Source organism: Schistocerca serialis, chromosome 1 (genome assembly GCF_023864345.2).
Source record: "Schistocerca serialis cubense isolate TAMUIC-IGC-003099 chromosome 1, iqSchSeri2.2, whole genome shotgun sequence".
Taxonomy (NCBI): Eukaryota; Metazoa; Arthropoda; class Insecta; order Orthoptera; family Acrididae; genus Schistocerca; species Schistocerca serialis.
The window spans coordinates 243321304-243347102 of NC_064638.1; the positions used below are offsets into that span (position 1 = coordinate 243321304).

At 44.4% G+C, this 25799-nt stretch overlaps 1 protein-coding gene across 1 annotated transcript in view; it reads left to right on the forward strand.

Moving 5' to 3' along the window:
- The window catches only part of LOC126463558 (uncharacterized), a 170966-nt gene that overhangs the window by 37312 nt on the left and 107855 nt on the right, over positions 1-25799 (forward strand). The window contains exon 5 of the mRNA XM_050096171.1: positions 19409-19766. Coding sequence (XP_049952128.1) covers positions 19409-19766 — 358 coding nt within the window. The remainder of the gene's footprint in view (positions 1-19408; positions 19767-25799) is intronic.

Here is a 25799-nt window from a genome sequence, read left to right on the forward strand (position 1 = left end):
TTTATAATACTTCTTCTTAATTTGATTTCGATTACTGATTACTGATGTATAGTACAGTAACACTGTGAGAGACAGACGACTGCATATAATATTGACAAGAGTTTCTCGGTTGTAACACTTTTAAAATTTAATAGAATAGTAATTTGTTTCCAGCCACATTAGCATGTTGCACCTTGGAAAATATTTCACATTTGATAAAACCTTAATTCTCCAGATAAATTTTTATAATTTCTAAAAAAGAAAATTACCCCCTTCCCTTCTCGAAATGTTCCCAAGGAACTGCAAGTATCCTTGACTGACACAGGAAGATAAACTTCTTGTGATTTTAAATTCTTCTATAATGGAAGCACCGATCTCCTTTCTGTCCATAACATCTTTTACTAAACTAACATCTTTTATTAAGTAAAGGATAAATTAACACAATGTCAGTCATTTTTATTTTCTCCATGGCGCGTTTTGGGGACTCGCATCCTCATCCTTAGGTGGATCTGTGGATCATATTACAATTTCATTTCCTACAAGTAACCAGCTGTTTCGGACTTTATTTCGCTACAAATAATGTATAATTTATCAGTCATTTTAAAATTATGGAACTGAAATTGTAAGTTTTGAACAATAACAAACTTACTTACAAGACATTCCACCAAAAAGAACTTTGCAGGTCTGTATAAATATATATGTTCATTATCAAATGGCACACAAAAGCAGACTACATGATACTCAAGAACTTTCACTATTGTGTATTATTTAGTATCGGAAGAATATAAAAGAGATTGACACTAGTAATTGTTTCGACACAAACAAGCAGACTAGACAATACACAAGAACTCACACTATTATGTATTATTTAGAGTGGAAGAATATAAAAGAGATTTTCTCTCACAATTGTTTTGACACAACCGAATTGCCGTGCACTTCATCAAACCACATCCAAGAATTGGGGAGGCTCGCTGGCATCAGGAAGGGTATCCGACAACGCTATAGCACAAACAGTGAGTGCCAAGTCTTTTAACATGCCAGTTGGTAGAGCACTTGCCCGCGAAAGGCAAAGGTCCCGAGTTCGAGTCTTGGTCGGGCACACAGTTTTAATCTGCCAGGAAGTTTCATATCAGCGCACACTCCGCTACAGAGTGAAAATCTCATTCTGGAAACATCCCCCAGGCTGTGGCTAAGCCATGTCTCCGCAATATCCTTTCTTTCAGGAGTGCTGGTTCTGCAAGGTTCGCAGGAGAGCTTCTGTAAAGTTTGGAAGGTAGGAGACGAGGTACTGGCAGAAGTAAAGCTGTGAGTACCGGACGTGAGTCGTGCTTCGGTAGCTCAGTTTGTAGAGCACTTGCCCGCGAAAGGCAAAGGTCCCGAGTTCGAGTCTCGGTCGGGCACACAGTTTTAATCTGCCAGGAAGTTTCATATCAGCGCACACTCCGCTGCAGAGTGAAAATCTCATTCTGGAAACATCCCCCAGGCTGTGGCTATTTAACGAAATTGCTGTGTAAATTTCGTTAAAGAATAAAATTTGCTTTTAAGTTAATTTTCTTTACCTTACTTTCTTTGCGTGCGAACTTTGTTGTAGAACCTCTCTCTTATTTACGTGTGGTAATAAAAATTTTCACTTTCAAAAGAATTACGTACATTTAAAAATTACGTGAACTCATACTAACTGATTAAGAATATTTGGTTGAAAATTAAATTCTTTACATCATTCGGCCTTGGCACACATTTTCTAAATGCAGTGGATTTTTTGTTAAATATTTTTACTGAATTCTTTCCCGGCGTTAGCTTTTGAACACAAGATTATCACTATTAGCAGAAAATGGTTAATTATTACCAAGCCGACATTTAATTATCACTGATCAAACCTACTTCGCTATACATTAAAGTTATTTGAAAGAACCAAAATTGTTAAATTTCAATGTTAACTATCCGTCTAAGAATGCACAAATGTGTAACTATTTTTTTTAAAATCTCAGTCAGTCTCTGGATCGCTGTAAAAGAAGAACATTCTCTTAGTTCACTGTTAATGTTTATCTATCTGTTCCCGATTTACGGGTTTGGTTGATTTTTCCTTTAGTGGAACAATTTTTTAAATGTGCCGCCGCTGCAAATCGATCGGTCGCAGCACAGCCCAGCAACACCGCTAAAAAAATGCTGAAAACTCTTTAAAGAAATATTATAGACGCCATGGGCAAGCTAATTTACATTAATAATACACAAAAAAAATGGTTCAAATGGCTCTGAGCACTATGGGACTTAACTGCTGTGGTCATCAGTTCCCTAGAACTTAGAACTAGTTAAACCTAACTAACCTAAGGACATCACAAACATCCATGCCCGAGGCAGGATTCGAACCTGCGACCGTAGCGGTCTTGCGGTTCCAGACTGCAGCGCCTTTAACCGCACGGCCCCTTCGGCCGGCAATAATACACACTTTTTATAAATTCTGATATATTTAGATCAAGCAATAGTTCAACTCACATTAGTTCGTAATTTCTCCTTCAATGGCGGCTAAATCTAGATACAGACAAATGACGTCTACCCATTCACCAAATACATCGACACAGCTTCCTACCGCTTTCAGCTCTAAACGAGGAAGACCAAAGAATACATAGTGCATTGTGCTTTTATAGTATTGCTGACTATTAACATTTCTTTGTAATTTCACGACATTATTTCCCTCAGGCTGAATTTCACATCTCTGTTATCTCAGATATTGACACATTTCGCAATTACATATTTAATATAGAAATATTACCATCCTAAATACAGAGATAATATTACTACAAAAAATATTACAATAATAACAAATGTCTTTTACACAAAATTCAATAATATTTTTTGTTAAATAATTACATTATCTACAAATTGCTCAGAGTGGCGTATATGGTACAAATAAATTTCAGTTTGTTAATGTGTGAGTTTGCCAGGGAACGTTACAGTAGGAGACGAGGTACTGGCAGAAGTAAAGCTGTGAGTACCGGACGTGAGTCGTGCTTCGGTAGCTCAGTTGGTAGAGCACTTGCCCGCGAAAGGCAAAGGTCCCGAGTTCCAGTCTCGGTCGGGCACACAGTTTTAATCTGCGAGGAAGTTTCATATCAGCGTACACTCCGCTGCAGAGTGAAAATCTCATTCTGAATCCCTTATATTGCTTTTTCGCACTTTGTGAAGTGCCAGTATTTACATTTCTGGACACTTAAAGCAAGTTGCTAATCTCCACCATTTTAAATTGTTCTAACATATGCCAGAGTATTTGTGGAGGTTAACATAATGTTGCCTGCCAGGTTATTAATAGACAACAGGAACAGTAAAGCAGCCAACGTATACTATCTGATTGATGTCACCTGGTCGTCTGTTAGTGGACTTTAAGCTAGGCTGTGTCCATCCTTCGCCGCATTCAGGACGACGGCTAACCCACGCCCGGCCATCCTGATTCAGGTTTTCCGTGATTTAGCTTTTACGTGATTTCCCTAAATGCCGGGATGATTCCTTCGGGAGGGCATGGCCGCCATCCTTTCCCATCCTTCCCCAATCCGATGGGACCGATGACCTCGCTGTTTGGTCCCCTCCCCCAAATCGACCAAGCAACTAACTACCCTTCGCCTTTATGATGGCTTGAACTCTCCTGGGGACACTTTCACTGAGGAATCTCAATTCTATGGGGGAATTGCAAGCCATTCTCCCTAAGGTGATGCAACCAGAAAAGACAGTAATGTTGCATTCTGGGATCTGGAGGGAAGCTGACTTTCTTACTCATCCCAAATGTCCAGGTCAGGACACTGGACAGGCCAGTCCATTATGGGAATGTTATTGTCCATAAACCACTGCCTTAAAGATGCTGTTTTATGGCAGTGTAGATTGTCATTCTGATATAAATGATCAACAGTCGTTTAATGAACAAAGTAAGAGCATATGGACTATCATACCAACTGTGTGATTGGATTTAAGAGTTCCTAGATAACAGAAAGAAGCATGTCATTCTCAATGGAGAGAAGTCTTCCGAAGTAAGGGGGATTTCAGGTGTGCCGCAGGAGAGTGGTGTAGGACCGTTGCAGTTCAAAATATACGTAAATGACCTTGTGGACAACATCGGAAGTTCAGAGAGGCTTTTTGCGGATGATGCTGAGGTATATCGAGAGGTTGTAACAATGGAAAATTGTACCGAAATGCAGGAGGATCTGCAACGAATTGACGCATGGTGCAGGGAATGGCAATTGAATCTCAATGCAGACAAGTGTAATGTGCTGCGAATATATAGAAAGAAAGATCCTTTATCATTTAGCTGTGATATAGCAGGTCAGCAACTGGAAGCAGTTAATTCCATAAATTATCTGGGAGTAGGCATTAGGAGTGATTTAAAATGGAATGATCATATAAAGTTGATCATCGGTAAAGCAGATGCCAGACTGAGATTCATTGGAAGAATCCTAAGGAAATGCAATCCGAAAACAAAGGAAGTAGGTTACAGTACACCTGTTCGCCCATTGCTTGAAAATTGCTCACTAGTGTGGGATCCGTACCAGATAGGGTTGATAGAAAAGATAGAGAAGATCCAACGGAGAGCAGTGCGCTTCGTTACAGTATCATTTAGTAATCGCGAAAGCGCTACGGATATGATAGATAAACTCCAGTGGAAGACTCTGCAAGAGGGACGCTCAATAGCTCGGCACGGGCTTTTGTTGAACTTTCGAGAACATACCCTCACCGAGGAGTCAAGCAGTACATTGCTCCCTCCAACGTACATCTCGCGAAGCGACCATGAGGGTAAAATCAGAGAGATTAGAGCCCACACAGAGGCATACCGACAATGTTTCTTTCCAAGAACAATACGAAACTGGAATAGAAGGGAGAACCGATAGAGGTACTCAAAGTACCCTCCGCCACACACCGTCAGGTGGCTTGCGGAGTATAGATGTAGATGTAGAACGTCTCCGAAAGGCTCCTCTATAATGCACAGTACACAATACTGAAAAATGTGTCCTTATCCTTGTGCATTTAGCGTTTTATTAAGTTCAATGAGGGGACCACACTCTAAGCAAGAAAAACATCCCCATTCCTTAACGCCATCTCTTCCGCAATTCACTGTCGGCACTACACGCAATGGCAGGCGACGATCCCCAGGCAATCGCCAAATGTAGACCCCCCCCATCGGTTTGCCACACAGTAAGGCGTAGTCCATCACTCCGAACGACACGCTCCCAGCCATTCACTGTGCAATGGCGTCTCACTTTACACCACCTAAAGCGTTGCGCAGTAAGGGCCACAGAAACGTGTAGCTTATGATAAGCCGCTTGACCATTGCACTCCTTTCTTTTTAACTGCTTACACGTAGCCATTATGCTAGTTCGTCTGCTGGTAGCGCTTTTGAACTCACGAGTGATTCCTTCCGATGATTTCAGGAAATTTTTTGCAACTACACTCTGCAACGTTCGAAGGTCCTTGCCTGTCAGTACACGAAGTCAGGCGGACTTTGGTTTAGGTATGGTTGTTCCAAGACGTTTCCAATTCACAGTCACGAAACCAACAGTCGACTCGCCGGCCGAAGTGGCCGAGCGGTTCTAGAACCTACAGTCTGGAACCGCGCGACCGCTACGGTCGCAGGTTCGAATTCTGCCTCGGGCATGGATGTGTGTGATGTCCTTAGGTTAGTTAGGTTTAAGAAGTTCTAAGTTCTAGGTGTTGACAGATGTGAAAATTACCGAACTATCAGTTTAATAAGTCACGGCTGCAAAATACTAAAGCGAATTCTTTACAGACGAATGGAAAAACTAGTAGAAGCCGACCTCGGGGAAGATCAGTTTGGATTCCGTAGAAAGATTGGAACACGTGAGGCAATACTGACCCTACGACTTATCTTAGAAGCTAGATTAAGGAAAGACAAACCTACGTTTCTAACGTTTGTAGACTTAGAGAAAGCTTTTGACAATGTTGACTGGAATACTCTCTTTCAAATTCTGAAGGTGGCAGGGGTAAAATACAGGGAGCGAAAGGCTATTTACAATTTGTACAGGAACCAGATGGCGGTTATAAGAGTCGAGGGACATGAAAGGGAAGCAGTGATTGGGAAGGGAGTGAGACAGGGTTGTAGCCTGTCCCCGGTGTTATTCAATCTGTATATTCAACAAGCAAAATTCGGAGTAGGTATTAAAATCCATGGAGAAGAAATAAAAACTTTGAGGTTCGCCGACGACATTGTAATTCTGTCAAAGATAGCAAAGGACCTGGAGGAGCAGCTGAACGGAATAGATAGTGTCCTGAAAGGAGGATATAAGATGAAAGTCAACAAAAGCAAAACGAGGATAATAGAATGTAGTCGAATTAAGTCGGGTGACGCTGAGGGAATTAGATTAGGAAATGAGACACTTAAAATTGTAAAGGAGTTTTGTTATTTGGGGAGCAAAAAACTGATGATGGTCGAAGTAGAGAGGATATAAAATGTATACTGGCAATGGCAAGAAAAGCGTTTCTGAAGAAGAGAAATTTGTTAACATCGAGTATAGATTTAAGCGTCAGGAAGTCGTTTCTGAAAGTATCTGTATGGAGTGTAGCCATGTATGGAAGTGAAACATGGACGATAAATAGTTTGGGCAAGAAGAGAATAGAAGCTTTCGAAATGTGGTGCTACAGAAGAATGCTGAAGATGATATGGGTAGATCACATAACTAATGAGGAGGTATTGAACAGAATTGGAGAGGAGTTTGTGGCACAACTTGACTAGAAGAAGGGATCGTTTGGTAGGACATGTTGTGAGGCATCAAGGGATCACAAATTTAGCATTGGAGGGCAGCACGGAGAGTAAAAATCGTAGAGGGCGACCAAGAGATGAATACACTAAGCAGATTCAGAGGGATGTAGGTTGCAGTAGGTACTGGGAGATGAAGAAGCTTGCACAGGATAGAGTAGCATGGAGAGCTGCATCAAACCAGTCTCAGGACTGAAGACCACAACAACAAAAGTTCTAGGGGACTGATGACCTCTGAAGTTAAGTTCCATAGTGCTCAGAGCCATTTGAATCAACAGTCGACTCAGGCAGCTTTAGATGGTTTGAAAGGTTCTTGGTGGAGACGTTACTCAGTTAACATCCAATGAGTAGTCCACATTCCAAGTCTCCTGGGCGACACATTTTGCCGTTACTGCTTCTCCATTGAGAACACAGTACTGTTCGCTTCGTTTTATACAGGCGGGTTTGCCTCTTGTGACTGCTAGTGGTCAGTTCCATATTACATGGGAGTGTCCAGATACTTCTGATCAGACACTGTACTTTCCTTGGACACGTCTGAAATTCTGTAGGAATGGCTTTTTTTTTTTAATAAGTACGGATTTTATTTTTAATCGACATGTCCCACAGCCATGGAAATACCGGAGCATCAACTATATAGCGTTCGGTCAAGATGTAGGGTGTGCACGGAATAACGTGACCGGTAGTAGCGCAATTGGTACGGCAAGAGTGAGGTAGGTGGGGATTGCGGGCTGCTGCTGTAGGGGAAACGCCAAGTGCTGAAGGGAAAGTGTAATTCTAAACTGAAGCTTACATTCATATTTTTTGTAAATATTAACAGGAGTCCCTCCATACCCAAACTTGCAGGTGAGCATTCACAACGATTTACTGTCACCTTTGCTTTGGTTAGTATCTAAAAATAATTCCCCTGAAAATGCAACAAAAGAAAAAATTAATTTTCGCCTGTGTTGTTAACCATTTGTAACTTTCGGAGAAGTGTCATGAGTGTTGAATTTTGAATAAAACCCACATTTCTCTTGTTGACATGTTAAAATTTCCTGCCGGCCGGAGTGGCTGAGCGGCTCTAGGCGCTTCAGTCCGGAACCGCGCGACCGCTACGGTCTAGGGGACTGATGACCTCAGATGTTAAGTCCCATAGTGCTTAGAGCCATTTGAACCATTTGAAACTCGCAGAATTTCTTGTTTCACCGGCTATCGATGGCCCTTAAAAATTACATTCTTTCATCGAAAAAGTCTCTAGTTAGTAGAATAACATGACAAATAATGAATTTTCGCATACTAGCAACATGGCAACATACTTTCCTTTTTTCATGCTGTCATTCGCAAAAATCTCATTTCGATGTCTCAAACAGTTTATAAAATAATAGGGATGTTGTGGCTACTTCATTCTCGCTTTATCGCTGGCACGTGAGACCGTAAATGAGTGTGCTACATCACATCAGTTTTCTTCAGATTGGTGACAGATTGAGGCCTTCACCCAAGTCTGAAGATAATTTCAAGATGTTAGCTAAATTTCATACGCAACAACATATTGTTTAATATGTACCAAACGCAAAATCATAGCGACCCCTATTTTCCATTTCAAACTTTTTCCAATTGCGTGTAGTGTCCTACTTAAATGCAAATAACAAATAACTATGACCAGTATGAAATGATGGGCAAATCATCTTGAAGCTGACATATAAAGCTATACGTAACATAGAAATGAAATTTTTTACAGAATGGCTTCGTTCGCAAAAGAATGCAGGGTGTGCGCCTCGATTCTGTCGTCGCAGTGCGTCGCTGACCGGCTGAAAGCGGACGAACATAACGAAATTGCCCTGCGCTTTAGACGGAAATTGGTCACTGCACATCCGCCATCTTATCCTGCCCTATTTCGCCAGCGCTGAAGCGGCTGTTGTGTACCAGGTGTAGAAGCATGAAACCGGAATTTGAGTGCAATAATTACACATCTGTTGTTTGAAACTGCTAAACAATATTTTATTCAAAATAATCTCCATTGCTATTTATACATTTCTCCCACCTCTCCAGTAGGCTGTAAATGCCATGCAAAAAAAAAAGGACTGTTCTACATCTACATCTACATCCATACTCCGCAAGCCACCTGACAGTGTGTGGCGGAGGGTACATTGAGTACCTCTATCTGTCCTCCCTTCTATTCCAGTCTCGCACTGTTCTTGGAAAGAAAGATTGTCGGTATGCCTCTGTGTGGGGTCTAATCTCTCTGATTTTACCCTCGTGGTCTCTTAGTGAGATATACGTAGGATGGATAGTCATGTGTAGGGACTGTGGTTGTTGTGAGCGGACGCAAGGAGAATTGGCCACTCTTCGGGGGCAGGTGGAGGCTTTGTCTGTTAGGCTCATCGAGCTCGAGGCGCAGGCGTCGGCTCGTAGTGGCGTTGGGGCAACTGTGGTGAGACCTATGCCTACTTCGGTGGCCTTGGAATCACATGGAACCCCTGATGTCGCTGCGTCTTCCGGCAGTGAGCATCTTACCGGTCAGCCATCACTCCAGGGTGAATGGCGGACAGTGGTGGGCTCGCGCGTGCCTGGCCGAAAGGCGAAGGTGGGATCTGGCCGCGTGGCAGCTGCCTTACCCCTTTCCAACAGGTACGGGGTGCTTCCTAGTGGTGATGACATCGTTTCCGAGCCACCACAGGATGCCTCGCCTGTTGGGCCAGTGGCCGATTCTCCGGCAAGGTCCCGACAGTCACAGAGGGCGGGCCTATTAGTTATAGGGAGCTCCAACGTTAGGCGGGTTATGGAGCCCCTCAGGAAAATAGCGGGTAGGTCGGGGAAGAATGCCAGTGTGCACTCGGTGTGCTTGCCGGGGGGTCTCGTCCGTAATGTGGAGGAGGCCCTTCCGACAGCTATTGAACGCACTGGGTGTGACCGGCTGCAGATAGTAGCACATGTCGGAACGAATGACGCCTGCCGCTTGGGTTCTGAGGCCATCCTTGGTTCCTTCCGGCGGCTGGCTGATTTGGTGAAGACAACCAGCATCGCACGCGGAGTGCAAGCTGAGCTTAATATCTGCAGCATAGTGCCCAGAGTCGATCGTGGTCCTCTGGTTTGGAGCCGTGTGGAGGGTCTAAACCAGAGGCTCAGACGACTCTGCGACTATAACGGTTGCAAATTCATCGACCTCCGTTATTGGGTGGAGAACTGTAGGGCCCCCCTAGACAGGTCAGGCGTGCACTACACACCGGAAGCAGCTACTAGGGTAGCAGAGTACGTGTGGCGTGCACACGGGGGTTTTTTAGGTTAGAGGGACCCCCCCTTGGGCGAAACGATAAAATACCTGACGGCTTACCAGAGAGGACATTATCATCGTTGATAAAGAACGTCCGTCCTCAGAGACCAAAAACAGGAAAAGTTAACGTAATATTGATAAACTGCAGGAGTATCCAGGGCAAGGTTCCTGAATTAGTATCTCTTATTGAAGGAAATAGTGCGCATATAGTATTAGGAACGGAAAGTTGGTTAAAACCGGAAGTGAACAGTAACGAAATCCTAGACACAGAATGGAATATATACCGCAAGGATAGGATAAACGCCAATGGTGGAGGAGTATTTATAGCAGTAAAGAATTCAATAATATCCAGTGAAGTTATTAGCGAATGCGAATGTGAAATAATCTGGGTTAAGTTAAGTATCAAAGGTGGGTCAGATATGATAGTCGGATGCTTCTATAGACCACCTGCATCAGCAACCGTAGTAGTTGAGCGCCTCAGAGAGAACCTGCAGAACGTCGTGAAGAAGTTTCGTGATCATACTATTGTAATAGGGGGAGACTTCAATCTACCAGGTATAGAATGGGATAGTCACACAATCAGAACTGGAGCCAGGGACAGAGACTCTTGTGACATTATCCTGACTGCCTTGTCCGAGAATTACTTCGAGCAGATAGTTAGAGAACCAACTCGTGAAGCTAACGTTTTAGACCTCATAGCAACAAATAGACCGGAACTTTTCGACTCCGTGAATGTAGAAGAGGGTATCAGTGATCATAAGTCAGTGGTTGCATCAATGACTACAAGTGTAATAAGAAATGCCAAGAAAGGAAGGAAAATATATTTGCTTAACAAGAGTGATAGGGCACAAATCGCAGAATATCTGAGTGACCACCATCAAACGTTCATTTCTGAGGAAGAGGATGTGGAACAAAAATGGAAAAAATTCAGAAACATCGTCCAGTACGCCTTAGATAAGTTCGTACCGACTAAGGTCCAAAGCGAGGGTAAAGATCCACCGTGGTATAACAATCATGTACGAAAGGTACTACGGAAACAAAGAAAGCTTCATCATAGGTTTAAGAGTAGTCGAATCATAGCTGATAAGGAAAAGCTGAACGAAGCGAAAAAGAGCGTAAAGAGAGCAATGAGAGAAGCATTCAACGAATTCGAACATAAAACATTGGCAAACAATCTAAACAAGAACCCTAAAAAGTTTTGGTCATACGTAAAATCGGTAAGCGGATCTAAATCCCCTATTCAGTCACTCGTTGACCACGATGGCACCGAAACAGAGGACGACCGAAGAAAGGCAGAAATACTGAATTCAGTGTTCCGAAACTGTTTCACTGCGGAAAATCGTAACACGGTCCCTGACTTCAGCCGTCGCACGGACGCCAAAATGGAAAATATTGAAATAAACGATATCGGAATTGAAAAACAACTGCTATCACTTAGTAGCGGAAAAGCATCCGGACCAGACGAGATACCCTTAAGATTCTACAGTGATTATGCTAAAGAACTTGCCCCCTTTCTATCAGCAATTTATCGTAGATCGCTGGAAGAACGTAAAGTACCTAGCGACTGGAAGAAAGCGCAGGTCGTTCCCATTTTCAAGAAGGGTCATAAATCAGATGCGAATAATTATAGGCCTATTTCGCTTACGTCAATCTGTTGTAGAATAATGGAACATGTTTTGTGTTCTCGTATTATGACGTTCTTAGATAATACAAATCTCCTTCATCATAACCAACATGGATTCCGCAAACAGAGATCATGTGAAACTCAGCTCGCCCTATTTGCCCAAGAAATTCACAGTGCCGTAGACACTGGCGAGCAGATTGATGCCGTATTCCTGGACTTCAGGAAGGCATTTGATACGGTTCCGCACTTACGTTTAGTGAAAAAAAATACGAGCTTACGGAATATCGGACCAGGTTTGTGATTGGATTCAGGATTTCCTAGAAGAAAGAACACAACATGTCATTCTTAACGGTTCAAAATCTGCAGATGTAGAGGTAATTTCGGGAGTACCGCAGGGAAGCGTGATAGGACCTTTATTGTTTACAATATACATAAATGACTTAGTTGACAACATCGGTAGCTCCGTGAGGCTATTTGCAGATGACACGGTTGTCTACAAGAAAGTAGCAACATCAGAAGACTCGTACGTACTCCAGGAGGACCTGCAGAGGATTAATGCATGGTGCGACAGCTGGCAGCTTTCCCTAAACGTAGATAAATGTAATATAATGCGCATACATAGGGGCAGAAATCCATTCCAGTACGATTATGCCATAGGTGGTAAATCATTGGAAGCGGTAACGACCGTAAAATACTTAGGAGTTACTATCCGGAGCGATCTGAAGTGGAATGATCACATAAAACAAATAGTGGGAAAAGCAGGCGCCAGGTTGAGATTCATAGGAAGAATTCTAAGAAAATGTGACTCATCGACGAAAGAAGTAGCTTACAAAACGCTTGTTCGTCCGATTCTTGAGTATTGCTCATCAGTATGGGACCCTTACCAGGTTGGATTAATAGAAGAGATAGACATGATCCAGCGAAAAGCAGCGCGATTCGTCATGGGGACATTTAGTCAGCGCGAGAGCGTTACGGAGATGCTGAACAAGCTCCAGTGGCGGACACTTCAAGAAAGGCGTTACGCAATACGGAGAGGTTTATTATCGAAATTACGAGAGAGCACATTCCGGGAAGAGATGGGCAACATATTACTACCGCCCACATATATCTCGCGTAATGATCACAACGAAAAGATCCGAGAAATTAGAGCAAATACGGAGACTTACAAGCAGTCGTTCTTCCCACGCACAATTCGTGAATGGAACAGGGAAGGGGGGATCAGATAGTGGTACAATAAGTACCCTCCGCCACACACCGTAAGGTGGCTCGCGGAGTATAGATGTAGATGTAGATGTAGATGGATCAATATACTGCTTGATTGCTCGGTGAAGGTACGTTCTCGAAACTTCAACAGAAGCCCGAACCGAGCTACTGAGCGTCTCTCTTGCAGAGTCTTCCACTGGAGTTTATCTATCATATCCGTAATGCTTTCGAGATTACTAAGTGATCATGTAACGAAGCGCACTGCTCTCCGTTGGATCTTCTCTACCTCTTCTATCAACCCTATCTGGAACGGATCCCACACCGGTGAGCTGTATTCAAGCAGTGGGCGAACAAGTGTACTGTAACGCTCTTCCTTTGTTTTCGGACTCCGTTTCCTTAGGATTATTCCAATGAATCTCAGTCTGGCATCTGCTTTACCGACGATTAATTTTATATGATCATTCCATTTTAAACCACTCCTAATGCTTAGTCCCAGATAATTTATGGAATTAACTGCATCCAGTTGCTGACCCCCTATATTGTAGCTAAATGATAAAGGATCTTTCTTTCTGTGTATTCGCAGCACATTACACTTGTCTACATTGAGATTCAATTGCCATTCCCTGCACCATGCGTCAATTCGTTGCAGATCCTCCTGCATTTCGGTACAATTTTCCATTGTTACAACCTCTCGATACACCACAGTGTCATCAGCAAAAAGCCTCAGTGAACTTCCGATGTTATCCAAAAGGTCATTTATATACATTGTGAATAGCAACGGTCCTACGACACTCCTCTGCGACACACCTGAAATCACTCTTACTTCGGAAGACTTTTCTCCGTTGAGAATGACATGCTGCGTTCTGTTATCTAGGAACTCTTAAATCCAATCACACAGTTGGTCTGATAGTCCATATGCTCTTACTTTGTTCATTAAACGACTGTGGGGAACTGTATCGAACGCCTTGCGGAAGTCAAGAAACACGGCATCTACCTGGCCCTCTGAGTCTCTTGGACGAATAGCGCGAGATGGGGTTCATACGATCGTCTTTTTCGAAACGCATGCTGATTCCTACAGAGTAGATTTCCAGTCACCAGAAAAGTCATTATACTGGAACATAATACATGTTCCAAAATTCCATAACTGATCGACGTTAGAGATATAGGTCTATAGTTCTGCACATCTGTTCGACGTCCCTTCTTGAAAACGGGGATGACCTGTGCCCTTTTCCAATCTTTTGGAACGCTATGCTCTTGTAGAGACCTACGGTACACCGCTGCAAGAAGGGGGCAAGTTCCTTCGCTTCTTTTGAAGCGAACCAGTCAGCGAGCCATTTTTATACATTTTCATACGAATTGGAGCGTTATTCAGCGAGGCGTTGTCCCAATGATTCAGACAGTTGATAATTGGACAGATTCAAGTCTGCAGAATAAGCCGCATGCCCTAGTATCTCCCAATTGAACGCCTCGGTGTGATGGGGCGTTATCATGGAGTAATATGAGATTGTGTTGCCTTTTTCCATATTCCGGTTGTTTTTCGCCTAATGCTCGATTTGAATCGATCATTTGCTGTTGGTAGCGATGAGTGTTAACGGTTTCACCAGATTTTTGCAGCTCATAATCGATGACACTCTTCTTATCCCACCAAACACAGAGCATTGTCTTCTTTCCAAGGCGATTTGATCTCGCAGCGGATGACGATGGTTTGCCTGGATTGACCCTTGATTTACGACGCTTGGGATCCATTTTGCATCACCTGTAACTACTCGACAGAGAAACGACTTTCTTTTGTATCTGACGAGTAGCATTTCACAAGTGGTTTCTCGAGTTGTTCGCTGTCTTTCATGCAGTTCACGTGGAACCCATTTTTCAGCTTTCTGCACCTTTCCCATAGCTTTCATCCGAAGAGAAACGGCTTTCTGCGTGACATTCAATTGTTTCCCGAGTTCCTGTAGAGTCTGAGTATCATCTTCATCCAATACGGCCTGCAATTCATTATCTTCGAAATTTTTCGGTTGTTTTCCGCGTTCGTCGTTTCTCACGTCTAAATCACCACTTTTGAATTTTTTGAACCACTCGAAACACTGTGTTTTCCCAAGAGCATGTTCGCCGAAAGCTTTGACAATCATTCGATCCGATTCTGCAGCAATTTTCTTCAAATGATATAAGAAAATCAATGCTGTCCGCAAATCGTAGTTCGTAGGCACAAAAGTCGACATGTTTACAGGTTTGAAACAGACACAGATGTATGGAACTTTGATTACTGTGTGTTGACATTCGTCGTCAGCCGTTACAGGAAGCAGATGGCGTTAGGGACGCGGTCTCACGGTCCCAACACTGACGGCTAGCACCATCTATAGGGAAATTCTGGTTTCATACTCCTACACCTCGTATGGGCAGTCTAACATAACAGTCACGATACTTCGCCTCGATTTTGTTGTTTACGGCGCCAGTAGCGCCCCAAGCGGCCAGTAACTTAAACTGTGAGTTCGGCGCGGTCGTGAAAGCGAATAGTGGTTGTTTATTTTGATTTCTACAATGGTTTTTACAAGCGGGAGCGTATGTAGCGCAATAAATTGCAGCAACAACAGGTAGAAGACACCACAGCTGTCTTTTTTTAGGTTTCCTAAAGATCCTGAGAGGTATATACCATCATGTTACTAAATTATATCGCCAGGATTCACTTACAAACTACATGTGTATTAATGATTAATGTTTCGTTTTAGGAGCAGAAAATGGCTGTTTAATAGCAGACGAGAAGACCTTATGAAAAAAGACCCAGTTTACCTGTATAATAATATTAGGTTTTGTTCGCTACATTTCGAACAAAACCAGTTCATGAACTCTTGTGGAATGCAGTACCCACACTGTTTGACATCCCAAATAAGCTACCTCAACTGACGATGAAGAGGAAACTGCCACAAAGATTCGACAATCCATCTAAAGCTGTAAAACAGTCCTGTGACACAGAAGCAGCCAGTTCAGCTCTCCATGTATCAGTGCCAGATTCGTGTGAATCGTCAACACAGACCCGCTTTGACGATGAAGTGGTTAGATTAAGTGCAGTTATTCGTGTCTTACAAAATCGTAACGTTTGGTATGTATTTCATTCACTTCTGTTGTTAGTCACATAATTTTCCTTGCTTCCTTCGTGTGATAACACTATTTTGTTAGTACCTTGTTCACTGACAGATTGTTTGAAAATTATTCAAATATTTGGTTTTGCGCCAAATGTAATGTAATCAGCTCATTATAATGTTTTCAACGTATTTCACTCACTATTTGGCAGTTGCGTGTCCCACTTAGAATAATATAAAGATGAAGGTTGTACTTGTGGCTATAGGCGACAATGAGAAATTCATCACTGAGGAATAAAGTATTTATTGCACAAAAGAGTGTAATCAGAATAATAACTGGAGTCCACCCAACATCATCATGCAGACATTTATTTAAGGATCTAGGGATATTCACAGTAGCTTCTCGGTATATATATATTCTCTTATGAAATTTGTCATTAACAACCAAACCCAATTCAAAAGTAATAGCAATGTGCATAACTACAATACTAGGAGAAAGGATGATCTTCACTATTCAAGATTAAATCTAACTTTGGCACAGAAAGGGGTGAATTATATTGCCACTAAAGTCTTTGGTCACTTACCAAACAATATCAAAAGTCTGACAGATAACCAACAAGTATTTAAGAAGAAATTAAAAGAATTTCTAAATGACAACTCCTTCTACTCCATAGAGGAATTTTTAGATATAAATTAAGAAAAATGAAAAAACAAACAAAAAAATTATAAAAAAATTTAAAAAAAATAAAAAAGTTGTTATATTAACTTAATTATGTTGTTAAATTAACTTAATTATGTCATGTATTGGAAAATTTGACTCGTTCCACATCATTACGAAATATCGTATTCATGATCCATGGAACTAGTATTAATCTAATCTAATCTAATCTAACAGTAGGCATACAGAACGATAAATAAGCTGTCGATCGCTTTTGCATGTAGAGGTTCATGTCTGTGCTTCTAACACGTGAATCTGTGTGTTCATATTCTTTTGATATCAACGAGGTAAGCTGCAATTTTATCCAACGTCACAAGCGTTGCTTCACGAATGTGTTGTAGCTTGCCACTCGATTCATGGTTCTTGTCCATACTTGCGCTTATTTTAGAATCATTTTTTATAAACATATATGCCTTCTGATACTACACAAACCCTTGCAGGCAAGAAAATAAGTCAAATATTTCGTAAATTACGTAGGAAATGGATGGAAAACAAACATTGTGCTTACGACGCGTCTGATGTTCACCTTATTCGCCGCTTGGAGCGCTAGTGTCGTTCCAGCTGTCGAACGGTAACAACTTTTACAGCAGTGAGTAGCGATGGGTCAAACTCGTTCATTCCCGTGAACTACTTCATTCATTTCACTCTTTGCCGTGAAGCGTTCAAATGAAGTAGTTCATTCATGAAGTACGGAAGCCTGGCGAAGTTGCCCAGTTCGCCGCTCAGCCGCGGCTACGCTCGCTTCCCCTCGCTCGGACAATAAAGCTTCGTAATACTTCAAAATTTTACCAACAGATGGCCGAACTATGCAGTAACGTGCACGCAACGTTTTACGCTCTTACAGCGTCTGAGTTAACATAAATAGAGCATGGTCGAAGGGGACAAAGGAAAGATAAACAGTGAAGCGTGTCACACATAAAGAAGGTATCACATTTAATCTTGCTCGACATTTTCTCACGAAGCACCCAAAAAAGTCTTTATCTGCCAAATGAAACGTTATTTGTTGTAGTCATGGACTGAAAACTAGGATTACCAACGAAATGCAGTCCAATTTTATGTTCCTTTTAAAATTTAATCCAAAATAGAATGAGTATGTTTACCCCTGTCACAAAGTCTATATACCTACGCAAAGTAATTATTCAGAAGTTTTCCTGTAGATTTTATTTTTGTTGAGAATAATAACGCTCCAGATTCAAAACGTAAACTGTCACCTGTAGTCATGGTACGATTTCAGGTAAAATCGCTCTTTCAGTGTCATTAACAAACCTTTTATTTTCATGTTGGCTGTGCGTGCTCACACAGCCAGCCTCTTCGTTTGTATCTTTAATGTTCATTTGTCTGCAAGCTCTGCCTCCTCCACACCTATAAACCCCTCATCCGCCCTATCCTTCGTTATGCCCATCTGGCTTGGATCTCCGCCCCCCCCCCCCTACCTTTTATAAATCCCTCCAAATCCTTGAATGCCATGCTCTCCGCCTCACCTACCGCATCCGTCTCCCCTCCCCCACACGGATCCTGTACGATCTCATCCCCTTCCCCCACCTCCTCCTTTTCCTTGAAAGGATATGGATCCTGTACACCTCGCGTAAACTCGATCCTCCTCACCCGCTCGTCTCCGAGATCCTCTCCCACCCCCGCCTGCTGCCGCACCTGTATTCCCACGTCCCACCAAGTCTCCATCTCTCCACCCTCCTTACCCTCTCCCGGGGTGGCTTCCACCAGCTCCCCCTCCCTGATGATGTCCTCCTCCCCTCCATATACCCCTCCTATCAACTTTGACTCTGCCCCCCCCCCACTTCTGGTGTCCTTTCCTTTAGGCACCCTCCCTCCCTTCTCTTTCCTTTTCCCCCATCCCCTCCCTCACCCCTCTTCCCCAGGGCTTCCTCTCCCCCTTCCCCTCTCCCCCTATCTCCCATGCCCCTGGCATCTCTGCTCTCCCCTCTCCCTCTCCCACTCCCCTTCCTCCTCCTCCTCTCTTGGCAGGTCCCCGGACTCGCACACGCTCAGTGAACATTCGCGCGCCGGAGATCATCGCCATCAGTGTCTCGTATGTGTGCCTTCCTCTGCGTTTAGTGTTCTTTCGTCGTCACGTCTCCACTGTTCACGTGTGCCGTCGCCATCGTCCGTCTTCTGTGCGCCGTGTCAACAAGTGTTAGTGTTTTTTTTTCGTTCAGCGTGAACGGCTTCATGTTTATTGTTTTTGTATCTACATTTTTTGCCCGCCATTTTTATTGTATTGTCTGTGTCACCTATATGTCGTATTATTGTACCCCTTAAGGCTGAAGAGCAGCGTATTATGCTGCTGCCAGCCCGCCTTGTATGAGGTGCTTAAAATTACAATAAAGGAAAAAAAAAACAAGCTCTGCCAACGGTAGGCTACCCGTAGACGCAAGTTTAACTGCTCTAATAGTCACAGGTAATGACGTCAGCACTGCAGGAAGCAGCTGACGCTGCCTTCCTCTCGCCCCTCACCTACATAACCCATCGTAAACCTGTCGTTACCAACAAACACCGCGCGATTCGTCGACAGGCAGTAGAGGGTGGACTGAAGAGAAGGGAGGATGAGTGACGTAGCGCCGATGTAGTGGTAGAGGGAGAGGGGAAGAGAGTGAGTGAACTAGAAAAAAGTGTGGAGTGTGCTATCTGTGAAGAGTTTAAAGTACCAGTTCATTGAAATTGAGTGCTTAGTTCACACTTCACTGGAGTGAAGCGTTCATTTGAACGACTCATTCAGGAGCTCCCCATCAGTAGCAGTGAATGTCGCGACTGTTATGTTAGACAGTGGTATGGGTGTGCTACGCAGGGAGCGGCGGCTGAGCAGCCGCGCACTGCTACTGCTGCTGCACGACGACCGGCTGCTGGCGCGCCCGCTGCTCGGCCTGTGGCGCAAGCTGGTGGACGTGGTGTTCCTGCGGCGCTACGGCGGCGCCCAGCGCGACACTTGGTTCGAGCTGTCGACGGTGCCGTTCCCGGCCAGGGCGCGTTTCCCGTTGGTGCTGCGTCGTCTCGACACGTGGAAGCGCGGCCGCCTGCACTCGGGCCGCGACCTGTTTCGCGACAAGGCTGCCAACCTGCGCGGGCAGCCGCTCGTCGCCGCCACCTTCGACAACGTCCCCGCCGCCCTGCACTCCGACGCCGGCTTCACTGGCCTCGAAGTCGAGGTACGAGCGGCTGCTGTAGTGGGGTCGCGCATTGAAACGGCTAGCGAATGAGTGGTGGCACTATCCCCGGGTCGAGAAGCGACATTTCAGTCCCCCTCCCAGAATCTGGGTACGGCATTTCCATTCATTACATTGTACCCCTTGTAACTGCTCAATGTCATTCAATACGATCACGGCGACACCCCTCGATCGACTTTAACACTCGTGGTGTCACTCTCCTTCATACACGGCAGTGGACGTTTGAAAATTCGTGACGCTAGCTCAATGGTCGTCAGTTGATTTAAATGTATTTCCCAGCTGACTCTTAATTCAATTACTGCCACGGGGGTGGGGAGAAAGAACACATCCTGGTGGTACCAGCATTATACGTATTTAGATGTTCGATGAATCCGAATGGTTTGCAATGTTCCAGTGATTCTATTCCAACTCTATGCTGATGTACCGACAAGGACCATTTTCGCAGATAAACATGCAAGTACATAATGGATGTTCGGTTTCTCAATATACACTCCTGGAAATTGAAATAAGAACACCGTGAATTCATTGTCCCAGGAAGGGGAAACTTTATTGACACATTCCTGGGGTCAGATACATCACATGATCACACTGACAGAACCACAGGCACATAGACACAGGCAACAGAGCATGCACAATGTCGGCACTAGTACAGTGTATATCCACCTTTCGCAGCAATGCAGGCTGCTATTCTCCCATGGAGACGATCGTAGAGATGCTGGATGTAGTCCTGTGGAACGGCTTGCCATGCCATTTCCACCTGGCGCCTCAGTTGGACCAGCGTTCGTGCTGGACGTGCAGACCGCGTGAGACGACGCTTCATCCAGTCCCAAACATGCTCAATGGGGGACAGATCCGGAGATCTTGCTGGCCAGGATAGTTGACTTACACCTTCTAGAGCACGTTGGGTGGCACGGGATACATGCGGACGTGCATTGTCCTGTTGGAACAGCAAGTTCCCTTGCCGGTCTAGGAATGGTAGAACGATGGGTTCGATGACGGTTTGGATGTACCGTGCACTATTCAGTGTCCCCTCGACGATCACCAGTGGTGTACGGCCAGTGTAGGAGATCGCTCCCCACACCATGATGCCGGGTGTTGGCCCTGTGTGCCTCGGTCGTATGCAGTCCTGATTGTGGCGCTCACCTGCACGGCGCCAAACACGCATACGACCATCATTGGCACCAAGGCAGAAGCGACTCTCATCGCTGAAGACGACACGTCTCCATTCGTCCCTCCATTCACGCCTGTCGCGACACCACTGGAGGCGGGCTGCACGATGTTGGGGCGTGAGCGGAAGACGGCCTAACGGTGTGCGGGACCGTAGCCCAGCTTCATGGAGACGGTTGCGAATGGTCCTCGCCGATACCCCAGGAGCAACAGTGTCCCTAATTTGCTGGGAAGTGGCGGTGCGGTCCCCTACGGCACTGCGTAGGATCCTACGGTCTTGGCGTGCATCCGTGCGTCGCTGCGGTCCGGTCCCAGGTCGACGGGCACGTGCACCTTCCGCCGACCACTGGCGACAACATCGATGTACTGTGGAGACCTCACGCCCCACGTGTTGAGCAATTCGGCGGTACGTCCACCCGGCCTCCCGCATGCCCACTATACGCCCTCGCTCAAAGTCCGTCAACTGCACATACGGTTCACGTCCACGCTGTCGCGGCATGCTACCAGTGTTAAAGACTGCGATGGAGCTCCGTATGCCACGGCAAACTGGCTGATACTGACGGCGGCGGTGCACAAATGCTGCGCAGCTAGCGCCATTCGACGGCCAACACCGTGGTTCCTGGTGTGTCCGCTGTGCCGTGCGTGTGATCATTGCTTGTACAGCCCTCTCGCAGTGTCCGGAGCAAGTATGGTGGGTCTGACACACCGGTGTCAATGTGTTCTTTTTTCCATTTCCAGGAGTGTAGTTCGTCACACTCACACATTATACATCCGCGGTAAGAACAATTTTATGCATTTACATTTTTGGTGTCCCACAAAATTGGTTGGATAAATATTATGGCGATACAACTTCCACAGATATTGTTTATCATGTAGTCAAGTCTACTTAATGAAGCCAAAATCGTGGATAAATTGAAATGTAGTTTCTGTATTAACACTTTTCTTTCCACTAATTAAATATGAAATATGAATCGGGATTGGAGATGATGATCCTATCCTTCTTTTTTAGTATCATAGGTCCCCGTTAATTAATATCTGGTAGTTAATAAGCGAACTATTTTTTATGCTGGCGCATTGTTTGTATCAGTTACCCCCGCAACCGTCCAAAGATAAGATTCTATTAATGTTCCGCGCACACGCGTTTCACCATTTTATAAAATGCAGAATTACGTAAACTATAGCTTTCCATTGCGCACAACTTTCGTGGGTTCCACAACCATAATAGTTTTCCAAGAGTATTTTTCCCAGCTAACACAAAGTTCGAATCATGTTGTCGGATTCATTTTCACTCCACCCGACAATAAACGTCTCTGATCACTTCGTGACACGTAATGTATTTTAAACGTGCTTGAAGAGTTTTTAAACAATCTCCTTAATGAATTTCGCAGTCGCGTACCACTTTTTCATCGACTAGCCCGATCGCAATAAGTGAAGGTAGAGAGCTCAATAATGTGTTACATGTTCTTTTATATCTATTGAAAAACAAACGCGCCCCTATATCTTGCTGTCCCCCTTGGTTTTTGCTACTTTGCTTTTTATTACTTTTCATTATATTGCTTCTTAGTAATGCTGTGCAGTTATTAAAGTTTCGTATTACTTTCCTCTTTTTAATTCTTCCCCGATTTTAATTAATATGATGCTAATTGACACGCCTGCCCGCAAAGTACCGTTACACCCTCATTCTCGATGAGTCTACTAAGCTGGAGGTTAAACATAACCGACTGCGACGAGAAATACTGCAGTTTTAGCAATCACTACATACACAGTCCAGTAACATTAATTACACTACTGGCCATTAAAATTGCTACACCAAGAAGAAATGCAGATGATAGACTGGTATTCATTGGACAAATATATTATACTATAACTGACATGTGATTACATTTTCACTCAATTTGGGTGCATAGATCCTGAGAAATCAGTACCCAGTACAACCACCTCTGGCCGTAATAACGGCCTTGATACGCCTGTGCATTGAGTCAGAGGTCGTATGGCGTGCCCATGCTGCTTCAACACGATACCACAGGTCATCAATAGTAAAGAAAATGATTGTGTTGAAAATAAAAAAAGAAAACTGACGAACGGAACTCGATCCAGCGGCTTGAACGCGAACCCCTTTTTTTAAAAAAATCAGTTGTTCTATATTTCTCATTGAATTTGTTCAGGGCGGACGTCCGATGACACCTGTTGAGTTTGTTCGTTGACCCGTTCGCTCAGTTCTTTTATCAGAAAGGGTAGCTAACACTCTGACCCAACACGCTTTTTTTTTTTTTGTTCGTTGTTGATCGTTGTGTTTGTTCGTTGCGGACGTCACATGACATCCGGTCAAGTTCGTATGTTCATCATTTCACTCAGTTTTTTTATTACAGAGACCAACCAGCTCTCCGATCTAACACGCTGAGCTACCGTGCCGGCACCACTCGGCTGCAGCCGCTTCATGGTAAAAATGGCCACGCACATTTGACGACCGAAATCATCTTGCGATTTTCTCAATAACGCTTGAGAAGTACACACTACACATTTTGTTGTCCTCATGGAGTACTACGAGTGTACAAAGTTTGCAATAAATCAGCGTTCCAAACGTCATGGCCTCCCCTTGTAAGTGTAAACTTATTGTTGTGATTTATCTTCTCTTCAGTTGTGTGAACCAGTTCATCAGTAACCACAGACAGGCGCCAATTCGTTCTTCATTGTGCACTTGATCATGTCCTTCACTGAACAATCTGATCCATCTTCTAACCATTGAATGACTCATAGCATTTTGTCTGTAAACCTCGCAGAATTGCCAATGAATTTCCTTTGGTTTAAATTTCTTTGCATTTAGAAAAGGAATCTCAGATTTGATTTCACACGCGGCGGCATTATAAAGAAGGACTACAAAGCACACGTCGGCAGCAGCGATCTAAAAATGGCGTACATGTCTTCTCCTTGAGTCAGAGTAACTGCCGCACATTCTCGGAACTGCGATCGTAGCGCTGCCGCAGATAGAAATAGAAACGAAACTTACTTTGTGGATGGTCCTCGTACAGTTCCTGAGTCGCTGCTATACAAGTGCCTGATCTTGACGCTGCTGTTCAACTGGGCCACCACCACTCTTTTTTTTTTTTTTTTTTTTTTTTCTTTATTGAATTTCAATTCCCCCCAAAGGGGGCGGGCTGGCAGCAGCTTAGGACGCCGCTCTGCAGCCTACAGATTTTCTGACAAAGAGCAGGAGAATAAATAATAATAAAAAATAGGCGATAAAATCGGGGACTTAGTGAGTAACAAGGGGAAAAGAAAATGGGGAAATTAAAACAAGCAACAGAGGGATGATGAAGCGAATAAAAATACATACGGAGCAGACAGGGAAAAACAATAGACAGTTAAAAAAAAAACACACGGCGACAGTCTGGATTCTGTTCGCAAAGTATATAAAAGTCACACCCAGCAACAGCATGGTTTCTGTTCGCAACACAACACTGAATAGGCACTAGAACACAGCACGAAAAAGTCGGCAAAGGTGACACCACAGTCGAGAGCAGGTGGGGGGAAACTGGACAGGAGAGGGGAAAACAAAAAGGGGGGAAAGGAGAGTAAAAGCGAAGGGGGGGGGGGGAACCGGGAAAGGAGCTGATGGAGGATGAGGACCCATAAGAGGGGTAGGGGGCAGACGCGACAGGGAGGGGGGTAGGCAGAGGAGGGGAATACAAAAGGACTGGGGGGGAGAAGGGAGGGAGGGAGAGCCGTAGTGGGGAGGAAACAGGACGGAAGGGGGGGGGGGGGGGGGGACCACCAGTCGGGCGCGGCGCTTATGTCGTCTTCGCGTAATGGCCGCTGCTATCGCCTTGTCGTCCTGGAGAGGGGATGGCTAGCGTGTAATTGGCTGATGTCTTTTAACAGCCCTCTCTGCTCCATCGTTACCGACTGGCGTGCTGGCGCTTGACTTTACGCCGAAACAAACTCAGCCTCAGTTTTATGTAGCAGTTTGGTGATAAAAAGGAGCCAATAAGAAAAGTGAATTGTTTGGAATAATACTGTACTCATCAGCAAATCACGTGGAGCTATGTGGTGCAAGCAGTAGAAAGCATACAATGTGACACAGGGACTCTAAACCGTTGGAGGAGACGCCCAGGTAGCGTCAGAAACTGGCTTGCCAACTGTTAAACTACCGACCCTGGACAAAGACTTAGAAAATCCCAGTCATTTGGGTCAAATCGGGTTATTTTCCCTGACACATACAGTCTGTCGACGATACATTGGCGTGGGGCAGCGCTATGCATGCGATTGTCGTCGATTGTCGGCGGTTTCTCATTGGTCTCAACGACGAAGTACGGAAAATACATGTATAGGAGAGCATCTAAGTGTGCTCGCCGCTGGGTTTTTTAAAATACAAAATGAACAAAACTACCTATGCGCCAAACTCCATTTCTACATCTACATTCTACATATATACTCCGAAAGCCACCCAACGGTGTGTGGCGGATGGCACTTTACGTGCCACTGTCATTACCTCCCTTTCCTGTTCCAGTTGCTTATGGTTCGCGGGAAGAACGACTGCCGGAAAGCCTCCGTGCGAGCTCGAATCTCTCTAATTTTACATTCGTGATCTCCTCGGGAGGTATAAGTAGGGGGAAGCAATATATTCGATACCTCATCCAGAAACGCACCCTCTCGAAACCTGGCGGGCAGCAGAGCGCCTCTCTTGCAGAGTCTGCCACTTGAGTTTGCTAAACATCTCCGTAACGCTATCACGCTTACCAAATAACCCTGTGACGAAACGCGCCGCTCTTCTCTGGATCTTCTCTATCTCCTCTGTCAAACTGACCTGGTAGAGATCCGGCACTGATGAGCAATACTCAAGTATAGGTC